At 41.6% G+C, this 22,875-nt stretch overlaps 1 protein-coding gene across 8 annotated transcripts in view; it reads right to left on the bottom strand.

Annotated features, from left to right (window-relative positions):
- Positions 1-22,875, bottom strand: part of LOC108244055 (lymphoid-restricted membrane protein) — a 54,172-nt gene that overhangs the window by 1,267 nt on the left and 30,030 nt on the right. For 3 of the 8 annotated variants that reach the window (XM_037981229.1, XM_037981230.1, XM_017429917.3), the window contains exons 21-38: positions 20,273-20,372; positions 19,094-19,238; positions 18,216-18,288; positions 14,555-14,601; positions 14,380-14,468; positions 14,095-14,282; positions 13,423-13,501; positions 13,273-13,327; positions 13,163-13,190; positions 11,771-11,911; positions 8,927-9,061; positions 8,688-8,835; positions 8,552-8,586; positions 8,366-8,431; positions 6,237-6,295; positions 5,986-6,084; positions 4,178-4,306; positions 1,919-2,070 (exon numbers count right to left, since the gene is read on the bottom strand). In XM_037981229.1, coding sequence (XP_037837157.1) covers positions 1,919-2,070; positions 4,178-4,306; positions 5,986-6,084; positions 6,237-6,295; positions 8,366-8,431; positions 8,552-8,586; positions 8,688-8,835; positions 8,927-9,061; positions 11,771-11,911; positions 13,163-13,190; positions 13,273-13,327; positions 13,423-13,501; positions 14,095-14,282; positions 14,380-14,468; positions 14,555-14,601; positions 18,216-18,288; positions 19,094-19,238; positions 20,273-20,372 — 1,768 coding nt within the window. Of the gene's footprint in view, positions 1-1,918; positions 2,071-2,413; positions 2,441-4,177; positions 4,307-5,459; positions 6,085-6,236; positions 6,296-8,365; positions 8,432-8,551; positions 8,587-8,687; positions 8,836-8,926; positions 9,062-11,770; positions 11,912-13,162; positions 13,191-13,272; positions 13,328-13,422; positions 13,502-14,094; positions 14,283-14,379; positions 14,469-14,554; positions 14,602-18,215; positions 18,289-19,093; positions 19,239-20,272; positions 20,373-22,875 lie in introns of those variants that run through there. The other 5 variants (XM_025009013.2, XM_037981231.1, XM_037981232.1 and 2 more) reach the window with 5 other exon arrangements.

The raw sequence follows: 22,875 nt of genomic DNA, 5'->3' as shown, positions 1-22,875 counted from the left end.
AACCACTGGACCAGTTTTATGAAAACGTTCAGGAAAAAATCACTGGATGCACATCTACAACTGATGAACAATCTAAGATGGCCGCCACAGTCAACAGACCTTAGAAAAACACCCAAACTCCTATAATTCAGCCAGTTTTAAAGGTTGCACATGGCGCCATCTTCAAGGTTTAACCAAAACATCGGAGTCGCTGCTGTTTTTGAATACGAGACTGAGGCGGCCTTAAAGCAGCATTCCTTGAATGAATGCATATCGCCCGCCACCTTGCATGACAAAGCTTTAAACACGGACATGATCCGTTTGTGTTCGGAGTATGACTCTCAGCTACTACCACACCGAATCTTTCATCCGTGTCGGAAAAACAGGCTGAGTCGCAGCTGTGGCGGCCATCTTGAATCAACTTTACTTAAAGAGTTAATCAAGTTGTAAATTTTCATCTCATAACTACTTTGAGAGTTTTATTAAAATCCATTCAGTGGATTATGAGATATTTTGCTAACAGAAATCATTCAGATCACCTGAATGATTTGTAACAACCCAGATGTAATACAGCTGTTTTTTAATGTAAAAACAAATTATTATTGTGTAATTGTGAGGATAAAACCATGTTGGGTGTCTTCTCCTAATAGGCGTATTTCCTGGCAGACATTTTGACTTCAAGAGACGGGAAAGGAAAGGTATTAATGAGCGCTGCAGTCCGTTTAGAAGACATAATTGGCTTTTTTATTTTTTTAGAACAACTGGCCTGCAGAGCTACAGAAGTGGACTGCAGCCCTCATTAATACCACCTGTGCTTTCCCTCCTCTTTCATTTCACAGAAACATCCGCTGTGAAAGAGGCCAATCGATAACAGTCAGGTGGGAGTGAGTGGCAGCTGTTAGCTGTTAGAGAACGGGGAACAATCAAAGTCTGACCTGTTGCAAAGCTCACACTTTGTACCACAGCTATCTAAAGAGATTTCTGAGGAGAATTTTTCCAAATCATCTCTAAAAGGTTTTAAACTCCACGATCCAAAGATAGATTGGGAACAAATGGAGGATTTTGCAAACCTCTGTCATCCTCCTCCTGATGGACAGACTAATGCCCCTTTTCCACCGGCTCTAAAGGTCCCGGCTCCACTCTACTCGGCTTGCTTTGCGCGCGTTTCCACCGGCATTTTTTCGAGGCCAGCCCTGCTTCTTTGGTCCCTGCTTCGGGCCGGCCCTGCTTCGTGGGTGGAGCAAGCTTAGCTCCTGTTCACTCCTTGGTCGTGGGTGTGGCCAGATGCAAGCATAAAGAGCGAAGATAGGAATATGAACAGCAGCGTTAGCTTACCCTGCAACGTTTCTGCCGTCTGTCCCCCAGCTGAAGGTGCTGTAAAGCCTGAAATCTCCCGCGGATAACAGCTGTCCTACTCCGCGCAACAATGGCGGCATCCAGAGCATTTCTTCCACTGCGCCTCTCTTCCTGAAGTCTCAGGAGAATCCCCATAAGTTTAAAAAACAGCAACAACACAGGGCCAACGTTGTCCATAGGGCTTTAGTTGTTTACACAACTTTCGCTAAGTTTTGATAGCGCACCCCCCGCAACACGAGGAGGCGTTCTTCTGCTACAGACCAAACTGGCCGGTGTGAACGCGATGCGTTCTTTATAGAGCCGAACTGAGTAGAGCAGAGTAGAGCCGGACTTCTGTATTAGAGCCCGTGTAAAAGGGGCATAAGAGACATTACGGAACGACCTGAAGCAACAAATCCACATTAAGGAACCTACTACAACTGATTTAACCACCTGCAGAAAGGTTTTACAGTAAATAAACATAAAAAGCCATGGTTTGGATACTTTTGCCACCTTAAAGCTGCCAGTTAACAAGTGGCCCCAAAACCTTCAATGTTAACACAACAAAAAATGTATTTTATTTCAAGTACTAAGACGAGCTAACCTGCAAGCACCACGATAATTGCTAACCACATCCAGAGCCCCCTGCTTCCTCTGGCCACTGCTGCAGCAGCTGAGCGGGACCCGGTCAGGCTGTGGGACAGAGACGGAGACATCCCTGGATCTGTCGAAGTCGGCGTGGAGGAAGAGCTCGGACTGGAGGGAGGAGGGGGAAAGGAAAAAACGTTACGATCAGCAGAAAAACGGGACGTGGAAGGAAGGCTGTGCACAAGACGAGCAGGAGAGCCAGGGCACCAAAAATGAGCTGCGATGGTGGGAAACCATCACAGGTCCAAGTGTTGGAAAACTCATTTGTGGTAACTCATTATGAAATGGACAGCAGGAGATAAATAAGCTGGAGTTAGAATGAATGGAAGGCACTTCTTGCTAAATCACATCATGATGAACATGATGAAAACAGTGCAGCAGGTAAGCAGGTGGATTAAAGTATGAACTGGTTCGGCAAAGTCCCAGTTTTTGCTCTCCCACCTTCACTTACAGGATTACAAACAGCTCGTCCTGACTCCTGAGTCAGGTGGGAGGAGGAAAGGAGCAGAGGAAAGTTCAGAACACCACATCATTTGTTCACATAAAAAAAAACACATAGCCGCCCCACAGTTTGCACAGAGTTACATCTGTTAGTAAACGACAGAAGAACAGATAATTACAACCTCAATTCTGAAAAACGTTGTGTAAAACGTAAACAAAATGAAATGATTTGCAAATCTGTTGCTGTTTTTAAGAAGTTGGGACGCTGTGTAAAAATGTAAATAAAAACTGAATGCAGTGATTTGCAAATCTCATAAACTCTTATTTATTTTAAATGTTGAAACTAGGAAATTTCACCTTGTTTTGGAGGAAAAAGATCATTTTGAATTTTATGTCAGCAACACGTTTAAAAGTTTGGGCCAGAGGCAACAAAAGCTGGTGGTCCGAATAAGAAACAGCTGGAGGAACATTTTACAACTAATTAGGTTAATTGTCAAAAAGAGCAGTTTAGAGGCTGAATCTGTCAGAAGTAAAGATGGGCAGAGGTTCAAATAGTGAAACAATTTCAGAATAATGTTCCTCAACAGAAACTTTGGAAGACTTTAATTATCCCATCATCTACAGCTCATAAAATCATCAACAGATCTGAAGAATCTGGTGAAATCTCTCAGGTCAAAGGTCAAGGCTGGATGTTGGTGATCAGGTTCTGGTTCTGGTTCTGCTCAGGAACATTGTCTGTAAACACAGTTCACCGTGCCGTCCACAAACGCTGCTTAAAGCTCTATCAGGCAAAGAAGAAGCCAGATGTGAACAGATGTGTCTCCTCTGGACTAAAGAGGAGAACTGTTCTGAGGTCAGCCTGCCTCTCTGATGGTATGGGGGTGCATTAGTGCCTCTGGCATGGGGCAGCTTACACATCTGGAAAGGCTCCATCAATGCATGAAAAGTATCTCCAGGTTTTAGAACAACATCTGCTGACATCTAGCAAAAAAATCCAGCAAAGACGACCCAGAACTGTTGAACAGCTAGAATCCTCTACAGACAGAATGGGACAACATTCCCTCCAAAACCTCCAGCAGCTGCTCTCCTCAGGTCCAGATGTTTACAGACTGATGTTAAAAGAAGAGGAGAACATGGACCTGTTGCTGCCATGAAATTCAAAATGACTTTACTAAAAAAAAAAAAATCTTAATTTACACATTTGATATGTTCTATTGTGAATAAAAGTTTGAGATTTGTAAATGATTGAATTCTGTTTCTATCTACATTTGACAGTGTCCCAACCTTTTTGGAATTGCGGTTGTAGATGATCAACTTGAGCTCCATGCACAAAAACCAAAATTATTTGTCACGTTGATCTCAAGCCAGTGAAAAGCTGAAGGAAGACGTTAATATTTGTATAATAAAATATGATTTAGAATATGATCTGAAGCTGTTGAGCCCCGAGAGGAAAGAAGCTGGACCCGTATGGATCTGACAAAATGAAAGAGTTTCATCACTTGGGTGGTTCCAGAGGTTCACCTTAATATTGAAGAAAAAAAAAAAAAAAAAAAGACCAATTCTCACATTTTAAAAAAAGATTTGGCTTCTCCAACGCTGTATAAATGTCCCAAATGGACGTTACGATTGACAACAAAAATGAAATAAGATTACAAGCAGAACCTCAGTGCACAAGAAGTGACCAACTCTTCCACCTTGCAGTCAGCCTCATGGTTTTGCTGGCGGATAGCGGTGCTGCAGAAGTCCAGAACTGGGTTTCTGGGTTCAGACTAACGTCTTAAGGGGCAGAATGAGGGAGGTGAGTTTGCTGCCCAGCTCACTGAGACTGGACCTCCTCCTCTCTGCCAGCTTCTCGTCCTTCTGCTCGTCCTCCGACTGGCAGTCTGAGCTGGTGCAGGATGGCCTGTGGGCATGCACGGCAACGCATTCACAAACACACACGTGGGATTACGTGATTGCAACGTTCTGTGAGCGCACACAAACACATTCCATGCATAAATAAATGTTGTGCATGAGCAGCAAAGAAAAGCAGGCAGATTATTGTTTTTTTTAACATTAAATCATGACTGAAAATTTAATTTTTAACAAAATGCAGTCCAAGCTGAGCAACCCTTAAGTTCCAATCCCAGAGCACTGAGCCACAAAGCAGCAGGGTTTCCCTCAGTGTATTACAAGCCTGGCGAGCCACCAGGCTAAGCTCCGCTTGTTTATTATAAATACGTCATTTTTTATGCATGTTATTTTTCCACCCGCAGCCCCAAAGCCACTGCTTTCATCTACCTCACCGCATGCCAACAGTGACACAATCGCGCTGTCCCCGCCCCAGCGCTCCGTTCATAATGGACGATTTTTCTGCTCTAGCGGAGCTGGTTCGCCTGCAGGACTTTAATGAGCCCTGAGGCCGAGCCGCCTTCAGCTACCTGTAGCATGTTGTCAGAGCGGGTTTAACCCTCTCAAGGCAGACGTTGCAGATTTGCAACAGCGAATTGCATATACCTAATTACTCCACATTCATATTTTATGAGCCTTATTTTACTCAGATAATAATTTCCCCAAATATCTGATTTTTCCTGTTACTAAAACTTAATTTGAGCCTGAGAGGGTTAACCAGAAATGCAGGTGGCTTTACAAGGCCGAATACAATAAGCATGTTTTGTGCTTAGTGAAAATATTATCCTTGTTTACCAGTAAAACGATGCTATTAAATTCAGCATTAGATATGTTTTGTTTCATGTAGTGATCCAACATGCAGCCTGTGCCACAAAAAGCACAGTACAGCATCTCTGTTGTTATTCATTGGGCTGGAAGTGAGACGTGTGTTGGTGCTTTGTTTGCACTTTTTCATTTATGTTCATTTAATTTATTTGTAAATGTGACTTAAATTAGGATTTATTTTAATTGTATTTTTGTTTAAAAAGTATTTCAAAAGTGTCTTTTTGTAAAACTGTAGTTTTTACAGTATATCACAAAATAAATAGCCATATTTTCAACTTTCCTGTCAACTCTAAATCACGGCCACCTACCTCCGGGCTTAGCCTCTTTTTTGGGGGAAACCCTGAGCGGTTTGAGAATATTTCAGATTTCCAAACGAAACGCTTATTTCTCTTCCAAACGTTTGACCCGTGCCTCCACGAGAGAACAGCAGGCGCCTCGGGTGTTGGCAGGTTAAAGAAAACAAACAGAAGCCCTTTTGATAAACACTTCCCCATGCAAAGGTTGATGGACCAGATACAGAAAAGATAGCCGTCATGTGGTTTGGTGTCATAACTGCTTCTTCCTCTTTTAAGCTTTGCTTTTCTTTGCATTGTTTCTGCCAATTTCTGCATAATCCACAACTCAAACACGTCTCCTCATCCTAATTTAGAACAAAACATGAGCAGTGGCATCTGTACTTTAAAAGAGATTGTTTTAAAACATAACACAGCCCATTGTTTTCCTGACAACAAGAGCAATGTGAGGCAGGCAGTGAGGATTTCACACCAGGAAGTTGCCATCTTTTTTGCATATGGGTTTGCCGTTTCAAAAAAAACAAAACAATTGTGACGCAGCCAGCGTGGCGTCTATCTCCTTGGCATGTCTTACCCCTTCATCATGACAGAGGGCTCTTCAGTGTCAACCCAGGCCGCAGAGCTAACAAACCGTTTTAGTGGGGGACGCGTCATGCTCTTCCCCGCCATATTCCTGAAAACCACCGTTATCACAGAGGGGCATAACAACAACAACAACCCCACCAAATAATAACAAGTCCACACGACAGGAGATTTAGGCACTTAAATGGGTCCAGACGATATGATCTTTAACCTCACGTGGCAGCGGCGGATTTTAGCACCTACCATGGGGATCGCCTGGTCAGCCGCTCTGCGTCCGCCTCCGAACCGTCCTGGAATTTGGCCTGTGTTGGGGACGAAAACAACAACTGAATTAATGATTCCATGAATGCGTAAAGGCCCAGGATTCCCTGAAGGAACGCATGTCGCCCGCTGCCTTTCACGGCGGAGTTTTAGACTGAGATCATCTTTGAGTTGGGGTCAAACCTTAAAAACATTATGAGCGATTTTCACAGTATGTCTACCACGTCAAATTTTAGCTCGATATCTGTAAAACTGACCAGGCTATCGTGTTAGTGAAATTTAATCTGTTGTAGATGCAGTTTCATTAAAACCCATCCAGTGGTTCTTGATGTATTTGGCGAACACTACAGTCAAAAGAACCCACAGACAAAAACATTATCATCCGCCTTTGATTTTTGTTGGCTTGTGATTAAAAATTAATTGGTAATTAACTGAGAGTGCATCTCTCTTTAAGTTCTGCAGAAAGGATATGAACAACTAATATCTCTGCTGCAGATAGCTCTTTGATCGACCTCAGTTTTGGAGTTTTCTTAGCTCTCCAAGCTGAGACCTTAATGGAAATCTGACACTTTCTTATAGCTCAATGCTTTTTATCGCCTGCCGCCAAATGCAAAAGGGCGATAATGATTTTGCCCATGTCTGCTTGTGTTTGTTTGTCTGGACCATTAGGAAAATGTCTCATGAGGACTAAAAAGTAATCACTAGAAGCACTGCAAAGTAATCATTGGATGCAGCCAACCCGTTCAATATGACTGCCACAACTAATTGATGCTACCAAATGCCAAAATGGCTTTAACTCAACACATTTTACAGATATTTAGCTAACATTTGCTGTGGTAATAGCATTAACAGTCCACACTGCCTGTTGGTGAAGTATCTGATGAACCACTGGATGTATCTACAACTCAATCTTAGCCAACAGAAAAATGTCCGCAAATCGCATTTACAGATACTGAGCGAAAATCTGATGTGGCAGTAGCTGAAAATCCTCCTTGGAGCTCCAACAGATCTCATAATATCGTATCAGATTGTGCATAACATCACTTATAACCTAAACAGCTTTAACTCTGTCCCTTCTAATCATTGGATGATCATTTTGTCTTAGCATGAAGAAGATACGCATTTAACACCAGCAATGCTTGGAGAGTTTGTATAGAAGATCCTACGGTGGCCCTGAAGTGCAAACCACATCAACAAATCACAATGACGTTAACCTACCAGAACAGGTAGCTACCAGTGGAAACATGAGACATCGCTGGTTGGTCGACGGCACCATTTGGCTTTTAAACCTGAAAGCACGTCCAGTCTTTTCTCGTATGTATGTCCTGACTCAAAATATTCTTGGGTAGCAGCAGCTACGTTTGGGTCACCGGTAACATTCATGTTTTCAAGAACGAGCTACAGGCAGAAAAACTTCTGGTGCAAAAGCCAAACGGTGCCGTCGTCCAATCAGTGATGGACGACGGTAGGTTTATGTAATTGTTTCTTAATTTGTCGTTGTGTTTAGTGATTTGTTGGCTGCTGTAAGATCCTGATAAAGGCCACAAGTTCTCCGAACATGTTGATCGATTCAAGTTATTCTCTCCTCGAGTTCTGACCTCGTTTCACATCAATAAAGCATACTTAGCCCCCCCCGTCCCTTGTCCCGCATCATTCTGTGCGGGACGGCCAAAAGTCCCTTTGGCGGCTAAATGTGAGAAAGCGTGCCGTAAGCCCCGCCCACTTCCCCAAGCACTGATAGCTGTCAATCTCCCAGCAGAGAGGACAGAAAGTTATATGTGGCGGGAGCGCGATTGTTTTCGTGTGAGTCGTGTTGTCATCTGATGACAGAGAGCTAAAGACGGAGAGGCAGAAAGATAAAGATGGAGGCAGGAAAGAAAGCTTTTCAAAGTGGTTGAAAGACAGCAGGAAGTTGTGTCTGAGCATCAAGAGGAGGCCTGGAAATGTTCAAGTTAATGTTCACGCTATGTTGTCCCACATTGACATTCCCAAATGTTGGCAAGTACGGTAATGCATGTGGTGTGAAACCAAACCAAAAACAAGAATAAAACTTTGGCTATGAGAGGGGAGAAATTAATGGTTAATGATACAGCAGGAAAAGGAATTCTCACCATATCAAACTGCATGTTGCCCCCACCAGCACAGGGAATAGGTGCGATGCTGAACCGCCTGGTTGACTAGGAGGTTAAACACGGGTTGAGGTGGAGACAAACAACAACAAAAACCTTAAGTAACACAGATGTGCACGCACCTTTAAAAGAAGACTGAGTAAATGATGCAATATGACACCAACTGACCTTGTTTTGCAACGGCTTCTTGCCACGAAAATCATCTGTCAGTGAAAAAAAAAAAAGTGAAATCTGTGTCAAAAAAAAGCCAACAATCAGTTCAAACATCAGTTTGAAAAGTCGGAATCCCGAGCGTGTCCGTAACCTTTTTCCGTTTGTGACCCAAACGACCTCTCGCTCTGCATGAGCGCCTCTCTGAGCTCCAGCAGCTCGGCGTGCTCCTTGGTGTACGTCCTCCGCAGGTTCTCCACGTGCTGGATCATCACCTCCACCGCTTTACCGATTCGGTTCTCCTGGAATTCAGCGAAGATCCGAATGACCGGACGTTAGAGTTTTGCTCTGATCTGGTTCTGATGCGACGCTCACGTTAGCTTTCGAGCTGACCTGGTGGATCGCGCCCAACATTTCAGAGCGGCTGGACACCCTGGTCATGGACTGGATGAGAATTTCCAGGTTTTTCTGAAGTCTCTGGATGATCTCCATGGACTGGCTGTCATCTTCACACAGAGGAATCAGAGCCTAAAAGGGATACGGTGAAGAAAACACTGAAACATTCAGCACAGATTTCCACTTTATTGGCATTTTCTGTAAAAAATGTAGCAGGAATGACGAGTACTGAAAGACTGCTGGAAGACGCAGAATAAATGCCAACAGTAGCTAAAAGTTCAAATGAGCAAAACTACAGCTAAAAGTCAAGTTTTGCTAAATCAGTAGCTAAAAATCAAAAATTAAAATTTACCAAACAGTTGATAATATTTAAATGTAAGAAAATGGTTGTTAAAAGCTCAAATTAGCCAAACTGGAGCATCCATGGCTTTACTAATTTTAGTTAAAAGCAAGCAAAACCATAACTAAAAGCTAAAATTAGCAAGACAGTAGCTAAAAGCTAAAAGGAGCCCATGAAAACTGACACAAAGCGAGTACAGTTAAAGAGATTTCAATGTTTTTGAAGGAACTGATGAGATCCATGTTTTTTCTTCTTTGTAAATAAAGTTAAATATTAATAAAAAGTACTACTTAACTACCTAAAGTCCTGACCGAACTGAAAGTTTTGATACCCGGTGGCAAAAGCACAACTTATGCAGAAGTACTTCACTGCAATAAAAATAAATAAATAAAAAAGATATGGAAGCAACTCTGAACAGAAAAATAAGAAGCATCTTTCCAGAAAAAACTAACTAATTTAGTTTGTTTCTGAAAAGCTGCAGAAGAAAAACCCAAAACCACAGGTAGGCAAATCTTTAAGGCGACATCAACGACAGCTCATTTTCAAAATAAAACCATGTTACCTGTAAGCCATGTGTGTCAAACTCAAGGCCCGCGGGCCAGATCCGGCCCTAGGTACCATTTTATCTGGCCCTCCAGTCTGCGACAGTTACTTTGAGGCCAAGAAAACAAGTTTTAACTTCTCAGTGATCTTTGATTTTGACGTGGAAAGAACGTCAAACGGGGCCGATCGAACTCTTGTTGATAAACTTGCAGCCAAGAAACGATATCAGGTATCCGACTGAAGTTAAACAGTCTGCTTTAATGTATCTTTTTTAGTACTTTTTTCCCTTCTTTCAAAGTTAAATGATCGTAGCTACAGTACATCAGCAGATTTATTTTTTGTCCTTTTAGTTTTAATGAAGAAAAATTAATGAGAAGGCATAAAAAAAGAATGCTAATGATGTGTTTTTTTTAGGTCTTTTGTTTATTAAAGTCTGTTTGCTGTAAATTCTGTATCATATGTAATGAGGAGAGGGTGTTTGATATTTCCAGGGTTAATTTATGTATTTTTTCAATGAAATATTCATTGAGATCGGCCCTTGGCTAGGACTACGTTTTTAAATTTTGGCCCCCTTGTGTTTCTGAGCTTGTAAACGACCATTAAATATTAAAATGACCAGGACCGGGACACAATTTAGTTTGTTTCTGAAAAGCTGCTGAAGAAAAACCCAAAACCACAGGTAGGCAAATTTACTTAACGCAGACAAATATTACATAATAAGATGTCAGATCAAACACTCCGGTCTACGCCGTTATTTATTTTGTTCATCATCGCCACACATATGTTGCACCTTTGTTTGCAAACTAGAACAGTCCAGCATAAATGGTGGCTAAAAAAATCACAACACAACCACAAAAAAACTTTTTTTGTTTAGAGTTTGCTTTCAAAGAGTTTAACTTTTCTGAAAATCTTTTGAAATGTTTTTTTTTAAAACAATCCTTTTAAGTCGATGCTGTTTTTGCTGATTGTTGAGTTTTCTTAACTCTGAGTCGTTTAAGCATAAAAAGGTGAACCAATGTTGTTGTTTTTTTTTACACATAAGGCAACTTGGCAAAGAAAACTTTAAATCTCTAATCTCTTTTTTACTACCAGCCTGATGCAAAAAACAAATTGTTCCCATTTTTCTGTCAAAATAAAAGGCTTTAAATAGTATTTTAAAACCAACAAAGTGCTTCCAGAAGAACTATTGGCTGAAAACTAAGAAAACTAAGCAAACATTAGATGATAAATTAAAAGATGAAGCATCTCTTAGGTTAAACTGTAGCAGTTTTCTTTTACCAAAAACAGAACCAAAAACAGATGGTAGGCTTCAAAAATAAACTATAAACACAACATATTAAGAGTGTATTTCTTAATATGTTGTGTTTATAGTTTATTTTTGAAGCCTACCATCTGTTTTTGGTTCCTCATTTGTCTTTTTTTGTTAAACTTTATTGGTAAACATTGCACAGCTTATATCCATTTGATTCAAGAAGATTATTTTATGCCCGTCAGATGACATTTTGGTAAACTTGGCATTTTCTTTTTATAAATTCAGCTAAAGGAAAGGCAACAAAACCTGCTTTTACTTACAGGCAACAAGAAACAAAGGTCAAAGATAAAAGTCAAATTAAGTTTGTTGTGGTCTGTTTTGGGTCCATTGAGGAGAGTTTTTATTTGTGAGGGTTTAGCTAAAGCATTTGTTTAAACCTGGTACAAAACACATGCAGTATCCAGTATCTGGGATAATCTCCATCCCTTAATATTTAATGGCAGACAGTGGAAGTTGTTCTGTTATTAAAAAAGTTGCTGTAAATATACAGAGAATAATACTCCAGATATTAAATGGTTCTCATGTCCGTGAGGAACTTTAATAAAAAATATCTTCAGTTTAAACAAAAGTCTGATCTCTGGAGACCAGAGAGGAGAAACCTGAGTAACCGTTCCGAGCACAGAAAGCTGAAGACTCGAAGACGAACCTGTAGCAGACCCTGGCAGCTGGACACTTCCCGTCGCACGTTTTCCTCGGCGAGGTCACGTGACCTCTCCTCCAGCCGGAGCCTCTTCTCCAGGGTGAACATGTCACACTTGAACCCAAGAGCCAGGCGCTGGAACTCCGCCTGGGAAAATAATTACACCCAATGACAAACTGTCGCCAAGTAACGGACACAAAATGCTTCAGATCAATTCCGTTAAATGAGGGGGAAAAAAAAAAAGTTGTGTTTTAAATAAAACAGCTCCCAGACTCGATGAACCAATCAAGAGACACACAGGATCACAGGATCGGAAGCACAGATCAGGGTTGGGTTAGAAAAAACATCCCCGAACCCTGAACATCCTGTGAAACTCCAATAAATCTAATATTAGGAAACAGAAAACCGACCAAGAGAAGGTCGTCCACCAAAGCTCACGAGCCGAGAATCAATAATAAGCGATAAGCTGCACAGAGCTGGGTTTCATGAAATAACGTCCAGGAACAACAGTGAAGCATGGCGATGGCTGCATCATGCCCTGAGGATATATTCCCCCATCAGCAGGGACCAGGGAACTGGTCAAGGCTTCACAGCCTCAAAGAGACGTCTGTCCTGACTGCTAACCAGTGATGCTGTTTTTAAGATCATGACATATGAGAAGGGAAACGATGTACTCTCAAATGCAAATCACATCCACCTTAGAACTGATAGTTGTTGTCTACACTGTCTTACAGATGTTCGTGGACTTGTTTTGACGGAATATGTTTATGTATTACGTGATGAATGGACTCTTTAAGATCTGTGATGGATGAAGCAAAATATAAAGAAATGCTTGAAGGAAAGCTGAGTCTGGGACAAAAGGTTCACCTTCCAGCAGGACAATGACCCTCTGAAGCAGCGGTCTGCAATCCTGGTCCTCAAGGGCCACCATTCTGCCTGTTTTCCTTGTTCCTCTGCTCCAACACACCTGATTCAGAGGTTAAATCACCTCTTCATGTTCTGCAGAAGCCTGTTAATCACCCATTGATTCAGATCAGGATTGGAGACCACTGTCCTGAAGCAACCCTCCAGCGGGTTTAAGGACAAACCGTCAAAAGGTCTTGGAGTGACCCAGTCAAAGTTCAGACTCCAGTCCAACTGAGGAGCTCATGATTTAAAGATTGTTGGACACAAGAAGCATTCATCCAACCTGAAATAACTGCAGCAGAAACGGACACAGATTCCAGAACTCAGGTTCTTATTTCCTGTTTGTTTCACGTATTTAAAGTGGTAATTATGTCGTATAAATCAAAGATAAAACCCTGTAAGATTACCGTGCAGGTAAGAAAGGTGCTAAATCAAACGTGCGTATAAATTCAGATCTACAGAGGAACACCAAGATCATTCTGGTATACATACCTCAATTTCCTTATCAGTAGGTGACAAACTGCAAACAAAAGATGATAATTAAAATACACATAAACGAGAACAGATTTAAGTTGGCTCGCAGATTTAAGTCACCATCTTACCCGTTTTTGTCTTCTTTGAAAACATCTTCGTTGTCAGAAATCACAGAAGTGTCAGCTGGAGTGAAATCAGAACTGAAGTAAATCCCAAAGCAACAAACAAATGACCAGAAAGAAGCAATCCTGGAACTACACGATGAATAAATGACCTACATGCCCTCCTGGAAGCCACGCTGGTCTCGCTGGGTTCATCCGGAACTTTCTCCGTGGGCTCCATGCTGCGAGTCAGCTCCTGCAAAGCACGCACAAACATGGCTGTTTGTTCTTCATCGGTCTCTGTTTCCTGCTGCCTCCTCTTCTCTGATCCCTTCTTCTTTACATCCATTCTTTCATCGCACTCCTCTTCCACTATTCTTAACGTAACGCAGCTGGAAGAGTCCCTTTCACTCACTCTGGTCTCAAAAAAAAAGAGCTTAAAAGGAAAAAAAATAAATCAATTCTTCCTTCCTTCCTTCCTTCCTTTTCTTCCAAAGACAAACACGCTCACTCACTTAGCAGGAAAGACAGCATTTCTCTTCAGCTTTCAGTCATGTTTGGTTTGCAAGACACCAACGCACAATCTCAAAGGAATTTAATCACGATGGCACCATCTTCACACTACATGATCCTGGCATTTCATAACATTTAGCTCGAGCTGATGTAAAATATACTCCTCCTCTAACTTGTTTAGGCTCATGTCTTGGGGAGAAAAAAAAAATAGTTCAACTGAATGCATCACATAAACTCCAGCACAAATCATGCAGATGCATTTTATGTGAATTCAATTTATTAATTTGTTAAAAAATAATAAGGAGAAAAGGAAAGGAGGAGGGGAACAAGACTTACCGGTACCTTTTTATTTTTGTCAAGAAGGGAGTCCTTTTTGTTCTTGCCAAGCTCTGGAATGCTGGGGTCAGAGGTCGCGTTGCTCATACCACCTCCTGATTGGCTGCCGCGTACGACGGATGACCCCGACCGAGGAGAGCTCTTCTCAGATAAGTTGTTTGGCCCGCTGCAGGTAATCTGATCTGTTCCTTGAAATAAAATTCAGCGTGGGTGGTTAAAGCCGTTCGTAAAAAGACGAAAGGAGTAAACAAACTGCATCCTCTCTCTCTCTCTCTCTCTTCCTACCAGGCACACCGGCTGCAACTGTTGGAGCATCGGCTGCACAGTCCTGCACGCTCTCTTCTTCCTCCACAAGCACAGGTAACAGGCTCGTACTTCAAACAAAAAAATAAATAAATAAACTCCACAAATTACATAATGCCGCTTCATAAACCGTAACCATTCGAAACAAACCACTCACCTGTCCTCAACTGCCGGCTTGTCCATCGACTGCTCGCGGCTTAGGATCTGCAACAAACGGCAGAAAAAAACAAGACGGAGTTTGAAAACCAATGCACACTTTTAAAAAAAATACATTTTAAATGATTAAAATAAGATGCAAACAGCATACCTGTCCCATGGCAGTGAAATGCTATATGAGATGCAGAGTGCGGAGGAGAGATTGGGCTGATTTCTTATATAATGTGAAAGTTGTGCACGTGGAGAGCGCTGCTGCTTTACGAGCGTGTGTTTGTGCAACTAGATGGAAATGGTACTCGGCTAACTCGGTTAACGCTGGCAAAAAATACTTTGTAGTGTAGGTGGGCTGTGTGAATACACGCATGCAACAGAGAGAGGAGAGAGCTTCGAGCTCTGCAACGGGATCTTGTGTAATGAGCGAACATAATATCCGCTCTGACACAGAACAACACACTGACTGAATATTTTACTCAATACGGAATTAAGGCGACATCAACGACAGCTCATTTTCAAAATAAAACCATGTTACCTGTAAGCCATGTGTGTCAAACTCAAGGCCCGCGGGCCAGATCCGGCCCTAGGTACCATTTTATCTGGCCCTCCAGTCTGCGACAGTTACTTTGAGGCCAAGAAAACAAGTTTTAACTTCTCAGTGATCTTTGATTTTGACGTGGAAAGAACGTCAAACGGGGCCGATCGAACTCTTGTTGATAAACTTGCAGCCAAGAAACGATATCAGGTATCCGACTGAAGTTAAACAGTCTGCTTTAATGTATCTTTTTTAGTACTTTTTTCCCTTCTTTCAAAGTTAAATGATCGTAGCTACAGTACATCAGCAGATTTATTTTTTGTCCTTTTAGTTTTAATGAAGAAAAATTAATGAGAAGGCATAAAAAAAGAATGCTAATGATGTGTTTTTTTTAGGTCTTTTGTTTATTAAAGTCTGTTTGCTGTAAATTCTGTATCATATGTAATGAGGAGAGGGTGTTTGATATTTCCAGGGTTAATTTATGTATTTTTTCAATGAAATATTCATTGAGATCGGCCCTTGGCTAGGACTACGTTTTTAAATTTTGGCCCCCTTGTGTTTCTGAGCTTGTAAACGACCATTAAATATTAAAATGACCAGCCAACATCTTTTTTTTTTTAAATCACCACACGCAAATAATGTTAAAGAAGAGGTTTAATTGGTTAAATAAGGTTTTGCTCTGGTTGGTCTACTGGTTTCCACCCCTCACCCATGGTCCTGAGGTTCAATTCATGACTGAAAGAACAAAAATCCTGGATACAAGCGACTGAGATGAGCTTCCTCCACAGGATGGATGGACTCGGCCTCGGAGTAGAGCTGCATCCAAAGGTGTCAAAAAGGTGGTTTGGGCGTCTGATTAGGACGCCTTCCTCTGGTTTTCAGGCATGCTGCATTGTGAAAGGACCCCGGGAGGGTTTATATCTAAAATCAGGCCCGGGAACAGCTTGGGATCGAGTCCGAGGGGAGAGGGATGTCTGGGTTTCCCTCCTGGATCTGTTGCCTTCCTGATCCGACCACTGATAAGCAGCAGAAAATATATGGACGGTCAAAATTTCAGTTTGTATTTGTTGTCTCTAAGAATAACACAAATAAAATGCATGACAATTTTTTTTTTCCCGTAGGATTTTAAAATAATCTACTTTAAATTGTTTCTTCATTAGATCAAACGGCTGTTTTATTACAGCCGACTGTATTTGGATTTGTTTTTTCTTTTGTATATGGTCTTGAGATTACTTATTTTAAAACGGCGTTATACAAATAAACTGAATTGAACTGAATTATATTCTTCTTTGCACCAATTAGGCCAACAGCTGTTATAACTGGAGATCCGTCAGGTCAGCACTGGGTAAGAATTGAGGTCGAGGCTGATCCTAGACATCGGACTGGGGAAAGATGGAGGACCTGGCTGGCCAACATGTCCCAGGCGGTCCACAGACATGTCTGTAGACGGGCGTCTCAGGAGGGGTAAGACGTCAGTGAAGTAGCTCAATCACTACCAGAGGAGCCCTGAAACCTGAAGTCGGAACCGAAACGTTGGCAGGATTGGTCCTGTCCCTCCCTGAATACACACACGATGGTCTGTGGTAATGAACTGAACCCCGAATGCAGCCATCTGTCCTCTGGTTGAGACGGCGAACCCACAGTCCTGCTGATCTCAGTGATCAAGAAGACCCAGCATGGGCAGACATCATGGGTTTTTGTAATGCTTGCCTCTTAATGCAACAATGCTCCCTTGATGTGGTCCATCCTGAGTTATTCACAATGTGGGTGGGGGTCCTCTCTACCAGTTGGTTCCAACGTTGGGTCACAGTGACATCTGTAGACCCCACACGCTGAAATATTGCACGCAAACCTTAAATTCGACCTCAATAAAACTCTGTCAAGCGCTGTCTAAGAGGTCTCCTGTTTCTGGTGGCCTTCATTGTTTTTACTGACTGATAACACCAAAAAGTCCTGGAAACACTAAAGAAAGCAGGCAACTACCTGATAACACTTGCTCCACTCGTAAGCCCATTCTTGACTTGCCAGCTCTTTGCATATTTGATTATTTACATACTCATCACTGGTATGATTACATCCAAATTGCACCCTTCCTTCTGGGTGCCTAATGTTCTTTTTGTTAGTGAGTTTATTCAAGTTAAATGCATCGAAAAAAAACTGATTTTACATTAAAACGTCGACTTCCTTCAAGAGATGCTGCTGAATCTTTTTGACTGAAATCCTTCGATGACCACGTGTCCACGAGCGCGAAAGAGCTTTTGCTAAAATACTGACGGTATTTAAAAGTGCGTTGATCCGCTCTCAGCGGGGCAGAAGCTCTGCCATCAGGAAGGGAACTAAAGCTAGCAACGGTGAAACATCACGAGTCATGCATCAAAAACATTCTTGGCTTCTAATGCAAAAAGCACTGCGAGGATATTAGTGGCTGAACATGATTACCATAAAAAAAATCATATATGGAACATTAAAAAAGCAGATTAATGCAAGGTGACTGTTTTATGACACACACAAGTTTGTGTTTCTGTTCTTATTAGGACTTTGTATTGATTGTCATTCATTTTAGTAGCTTAATCAAAACCTTATGCACACCTTAGCCTTAAACCTAACCCCTAATCCGAAAATGATATTCCATTATATTAAGACCGGGTTTTGGTCTTATTATGAGGACTACTGCTCCTGACAAAAACAAAGAACACACAAAGTAAAGATCCATCAATTCGGAACATAAACCTCTAAATTTTAATTAAAATTTTAATCATCTGCTGGATTAAAGCTTATAAAATATTGTTTAATTTTGAATTCAGTTTTTTCAGCTTTTAGGGCAAAAAACTAAACTTTTTCCATGCATTTCATTAGGATCTTTAACAAAACATTGAACTTGTTTTATGCTGATGAGCCATAATGTATTGGCAGGTTTATAACCCGTTTAATTTTATTTAACATCATCTTCGCCTTGAATCACATCGATCGTTTTATTTATTTTATTTTTTCTTCAGACCCAGCCTGCATAATTTACTAAATGAGAAAGAGTGGGCCAAAAAGAGGAAGGGGAAGTGGAGCTGAGTGGTTGCTGAAGAGAACAGAGGAAATTATATTCCCTTATGCGTTAAAACACTTCCTCCCTGCCACTAACCTTATGCCGGCTCATGTCTGCAGCGCTCGGGTCCGCCTCGACTTCTCGGAGATCCTTGCTGGTCGGCGGGGCGCTGACCGCAATCAAAGAGCCAAGAAAAAAAAAAAAACTGTCAGGCAGGATCCATTTTCCGAATCTTGATTCGCAGATTAGACGGCAACAACACACATCTGATCAGGGAGCTGAACGTGAAACAGATGATGTTTGAAGGTGGACTGTACTCATGCAAAGTTTGGTCACAGATACAATAATTAGCCTATGAGCTCCTCCCACAGAGAGACAGAAAAAACACCCATTTGACTCACAAATACGGCCAAAGTCATAGGGAAATGATCGAGTGACTTCAGCTGCAACAGGAGAGACTTTAGATGACACATAAACACAACGTTTAGCCTATTTCTCTTACGAAAATCATATCAATAATGCGTTTTTCATCAGTGCTAGGTGAAATTCTTCGAGTCAAACCCAAACTGAACACCAAACTTCAGCTCGTTTTCTGGAAATCTGAGTTGCAAACATTTGCGTGCTCGCCAAGGTCGATTAGCTGTGATGTCAACCCAGCTACGATGCGTCCGCTGGTTTATGAATTTTTATTGCTAATGCTACAAACACAGGCGATACAGAGTGATCTTTCTTTAGATTTGTTGGCAATTTTCAAGATGACTCAACAGTCACATCATCAACTAAAAGTCAGGAGTCGTTTTCTTGGAAAATCTTGTTTTATCAGTGAGATATGCCATGCATGTCTAATTATCATCATAATAAACTCATTTTACAGTTTATTTGAAACCCTGTCTGACTCAGGAGACCTCTAGTGGTAAAGTCAACAAACGGACTGCAGCTGATAATGCTAAGTTTATTTTTAACCATCGAATCACCTCTCGCTTTGACTCGTCGTCTCGTCTGCTGTGGGAGGATCCATGTCAGCTGCCGGCGTGCCGGTTAGCTCCTGCTCGGGCGGCGAGCCCGGAGTTTGAGCAGAAGAACCGGGACGAAACTCTGCCGTCTCACAGAGCGCTTCGCCTGCAGACAGAGTTACAAACCAAACTCCCAGTTCGACACGATGACGGGGTCGAAGGTCGTTAAGGTGCAGTTCACACATTTCAGCTGCGTTTATGTGAAGTATAAAAAATAAATTAATAAAACTAAATACCCTAAAACTGTGTGAATGCTTTACATTTGAAGTACTGATTTGCTCATTTTAGCTAGTTGAGCTAATCTTGTCTTTTAGCTACTGTTTTGCTAGTTTTAGCCTTCAGCTGCAGATGTTCTTGGTCTCACTCTCAGCTATGGTTCTGCTAATTTTAGCTTTCAGGAACGATTTTGATTGTTTTAGCTCTTAGCTACTGTTTTATTAATTGTAGTTTTTAGCTACTGTTTTGCTCATTTAAGCTTGCAGCTACAATCGTGAAAGTCTTAGCCTGCAGCTATGATTTTGCTAATTTTAGCCCATAGCAACTGCTTCGCTGATTTAAGCTTTTAGCTACTGTCCCTCTTGCTTTAGCTTTTAGCTACTGTTCCTCTTGTTTTAGCATTTAGCTACAGTTTTGCTCAGTTAAGCTTACAGCTATGATTTTGCCATCTTAGCCTTCAGCTATGATTTCACTGACGCTAACCCATAGCCATGGCTTTGCTCATTTTAGCCTTAACCTATGCTTTTATTGGTTTTGGCTTTCAGCTACAGCTATGCTGATTTCAGATTTTAATTACTGTTCTGCTCATTTTAGCTCCTTTTCTGCTCATTTTAGCTTTAAGGCAGTGTTCTGCTTGTTTTAGCTTTTAGCCACTGTTCTGCTTGCTGTAGGTTTTACCCGTTTTGCTCAGTTTAGCTTCTGATCTACTCGTTTCAGCTTCATTCAGCCCTCAGCATTCACGTGGCATTTTCATATAATATTCCGTTTGATCTGTATTCGGCTCTTTCTCTGCTTTAAAAGAACAAACAGCCGAAGTCAGGAAATGACTCAGACTCTGGTTAACTCCTGAATGCAGAGAATTTAACTGACATTACACGTTTAGGTAAAAATGAAACCGAAACACGAGAGAGGAGAGAGTCTTACTGTTGTTCTCTGAGTGGGACAGATCAGGCAGAGCGTCGGCCTCTGGGTGTTTCACGCTGACAGCTTGTGAGTGGGCGCTCGCCGGTACCGCCGCCTCTTCCTGACAGCACACACACGCCGAAACAGAACGATTAATATACAAAATTTTTTTAAAAAAAAGGAACTGAGGAGAACTGAGGAGAAGAGATCACAGAAACGTATCAAACAGCTGCTGGTCAGGTGAGATGTTCAACAGCCGAAAGTTCATCAGAGACGAGCCGAAGACTCTGATCTTCATCAATGTGACGTGAATACAACTAAAGAAAATGCATTTAAATGACTGAAGAAGGTGGAACCGAGCTGTTAAAGCTAACAGCATCATTGCACGAAACTAGCTAAAGCTTAACTAAAAGCAGCAAAATGCTAGTTAAAAGCTAAGAACAGCCAGAAACTAGCTTGAAGCTTAAATCCCAGTTAAAAGTTGCAAAACACAAGCTAAAAGTAGCAAAACTAACTAGCTAAAAGATAATAGCTAAAAGCTAACCAGAATATAAAAAATTAAAAGGCTAACCAAAGGCTAAAAGTAGCAAAAGGTGAACTAAAGAACTAAAAGTACCATTAAGGTGGATGAAAGCTAAAGCTAATTGTTTTAAAGACCAGCTAGAAACTAAAAAAGTAGAAAAAGGCTGAATAAAAGCTAAAACTACCAGAACAGAACTGAAGAGACTTTAATGTATTTCTATGATGTAAATAAAGTGAAATATTTTGAAAAGCATAAAATTTACAAAAACCCAAACTCACAGCAGCAATCTCCTGAATGAGCTGAACATTTTGTTATATGAACAGCTAAAATAACACAAAGGATGCAGAAATATTTAGACAGGAACACAATATGTTAGTTTTATATCTTAAATTAAACTTCCTGAGTAAAATCTATAACATTTAAGCTTAGAAAGCCATAAGACAGATTTTAACTTCCTGCGTTCCCCTTTGACCTCAGTGTGAATTTCAGGTTTTATATAAGGAAACAGACAGCTGAAGTGCAAATAAGGAGGCCGCTGCCTGAAAGCAGAGGCTGTGAATCATATCTGACGAGCCATTTGGTAGGCAAATGAGCCCAGGAGGAGAGGAAACGTCAGTATCTGGACACGTGAAATCCTTTCTCACAGAACAGGGGCGTGTCCTGGCTGACTCGGACAGAAAGTTTTAGCTCAGTCACTCTGCTGTCAGGAGGTTTCTGCACAATTAGCCTCCAATGGTAAGAATTTTATCCATTAAAGGTACGAAACAGTGTAGAAGAAAAGGGAATGAATCCAAGTTTGTGTTGTCAGATATGAAATAGTTTCTTTTACTAACAGAACATAACATTCTCTGACATATCACCTCACAGAGTTGCAAGTATTTATGATAATAAAATAAAATAAAACTGCACAGTGATATAAAAGTTACATATAAGAGGAGTCCATTTCTGTGGATACGCCTTAATAAAACGGGAATGGTTGGTGATATTAACTTCCTGTTTGTGCCACATTAGTATATGGGAGGGGGAAACTTTTCAAGATGGGTGGTGACCATGTCGGCTATTATGAAGCCGGCCATTTTGGATCCAACTTTTGTTTTTTTTCCCAATGGGAAGAGGGTCATGTGACACATCAAACTTATTGGGAATTTCACAAGAAAAACAACGGTGTGCTTGGTTTTAACGTAACTTTATTCTTTCATGAGTTGTCAATTGTCAACGCAACCCTCTTCACACACTGACAGCAACACGGCAGGAGAAATGCGAGCACAGGCTTCCAGTATCCGTAGTTTTAGGTGCTGCACATCTCGTATCTTCACAGCAGAGACGAAGTCTAAGGGGGTCAGAAAGGGAGATCTTGGGGGCCTTTCAGTTGGCCCACGACGACCAATCCACTTTCCAGGAAGTGGAAGAAGAGGGTTGCATTGACAATCCAACACAACGGGCAGCACTTTGAACACATTTTGTTCACTCTTTATGCTTGCATCTGGTCACACCCACGACCAATGAGTGAACAGGAGCTAAGCCTGCGTCAACCCCGAATACAGGGCTGACCCGGCTGGCCCTACTCTGAAGCAGGGACCAAAAAAGCAGGGACCGGCCTTGAAAAAAATGCTGGTGGAAACGCGTGCAAAGCAAGCCGAGTAGAGTGGAGCCGGGACCTTTAGAGCCCATGTAAAAGAGGCATTAATGCTCCTTCCAGGCAACTCATCTTTTCAACTCTAAAATTTGTTGAGTAAATGTTCCTTTGACGCGCTGGCAGGATGAGGTTGCTAAAACGCGACTGCATTGAACTACCCCAACCACAGAAGTGTGACAAAAACATGCGAGAAGTGTGAAAACAAACCAGACGAGTTACTCATAACCTGCGAGCGTCAAGCTAATTTATTCTTTTTAACAAAGCAAGGCGTTTTAGGAAGCCTAACACCGATTTATTGCCTTTCAGCAGCTGCAGGCAACACGGTGCAGCTTATTGATGGTGCTTAATGGGAATAAAACTAAATTCACTCCTAGAACCCAGATAATCCTGGCGTTCCCACCCTCTGAGGCGAAAGTGTCATCCAAAGGTGACATTTATATCAATCCTTCCTCTGCCCTTCATTGT

The sequence above is a fragment of the Kryptolebias marmoratus genome, linkage group LG18 (assembly GCF_001649575.2).
Source record: "Kryptolebias marmoratus isolate JLee-2015 linkage group LG18, ASM164957v2, whole genome shotgun sequence".
NCBI classification, from domain to species: domain Eukaryota; kingdom Metazoa; phylum Chordata; class Actinopteri; order Cyprinodontiformes; family Rivulidae; genus Kryptolebias; species Kryptolebias marmoratus.
This window is presented reverse-complemented; position numbering and strand designations above follow the sequence as displayed.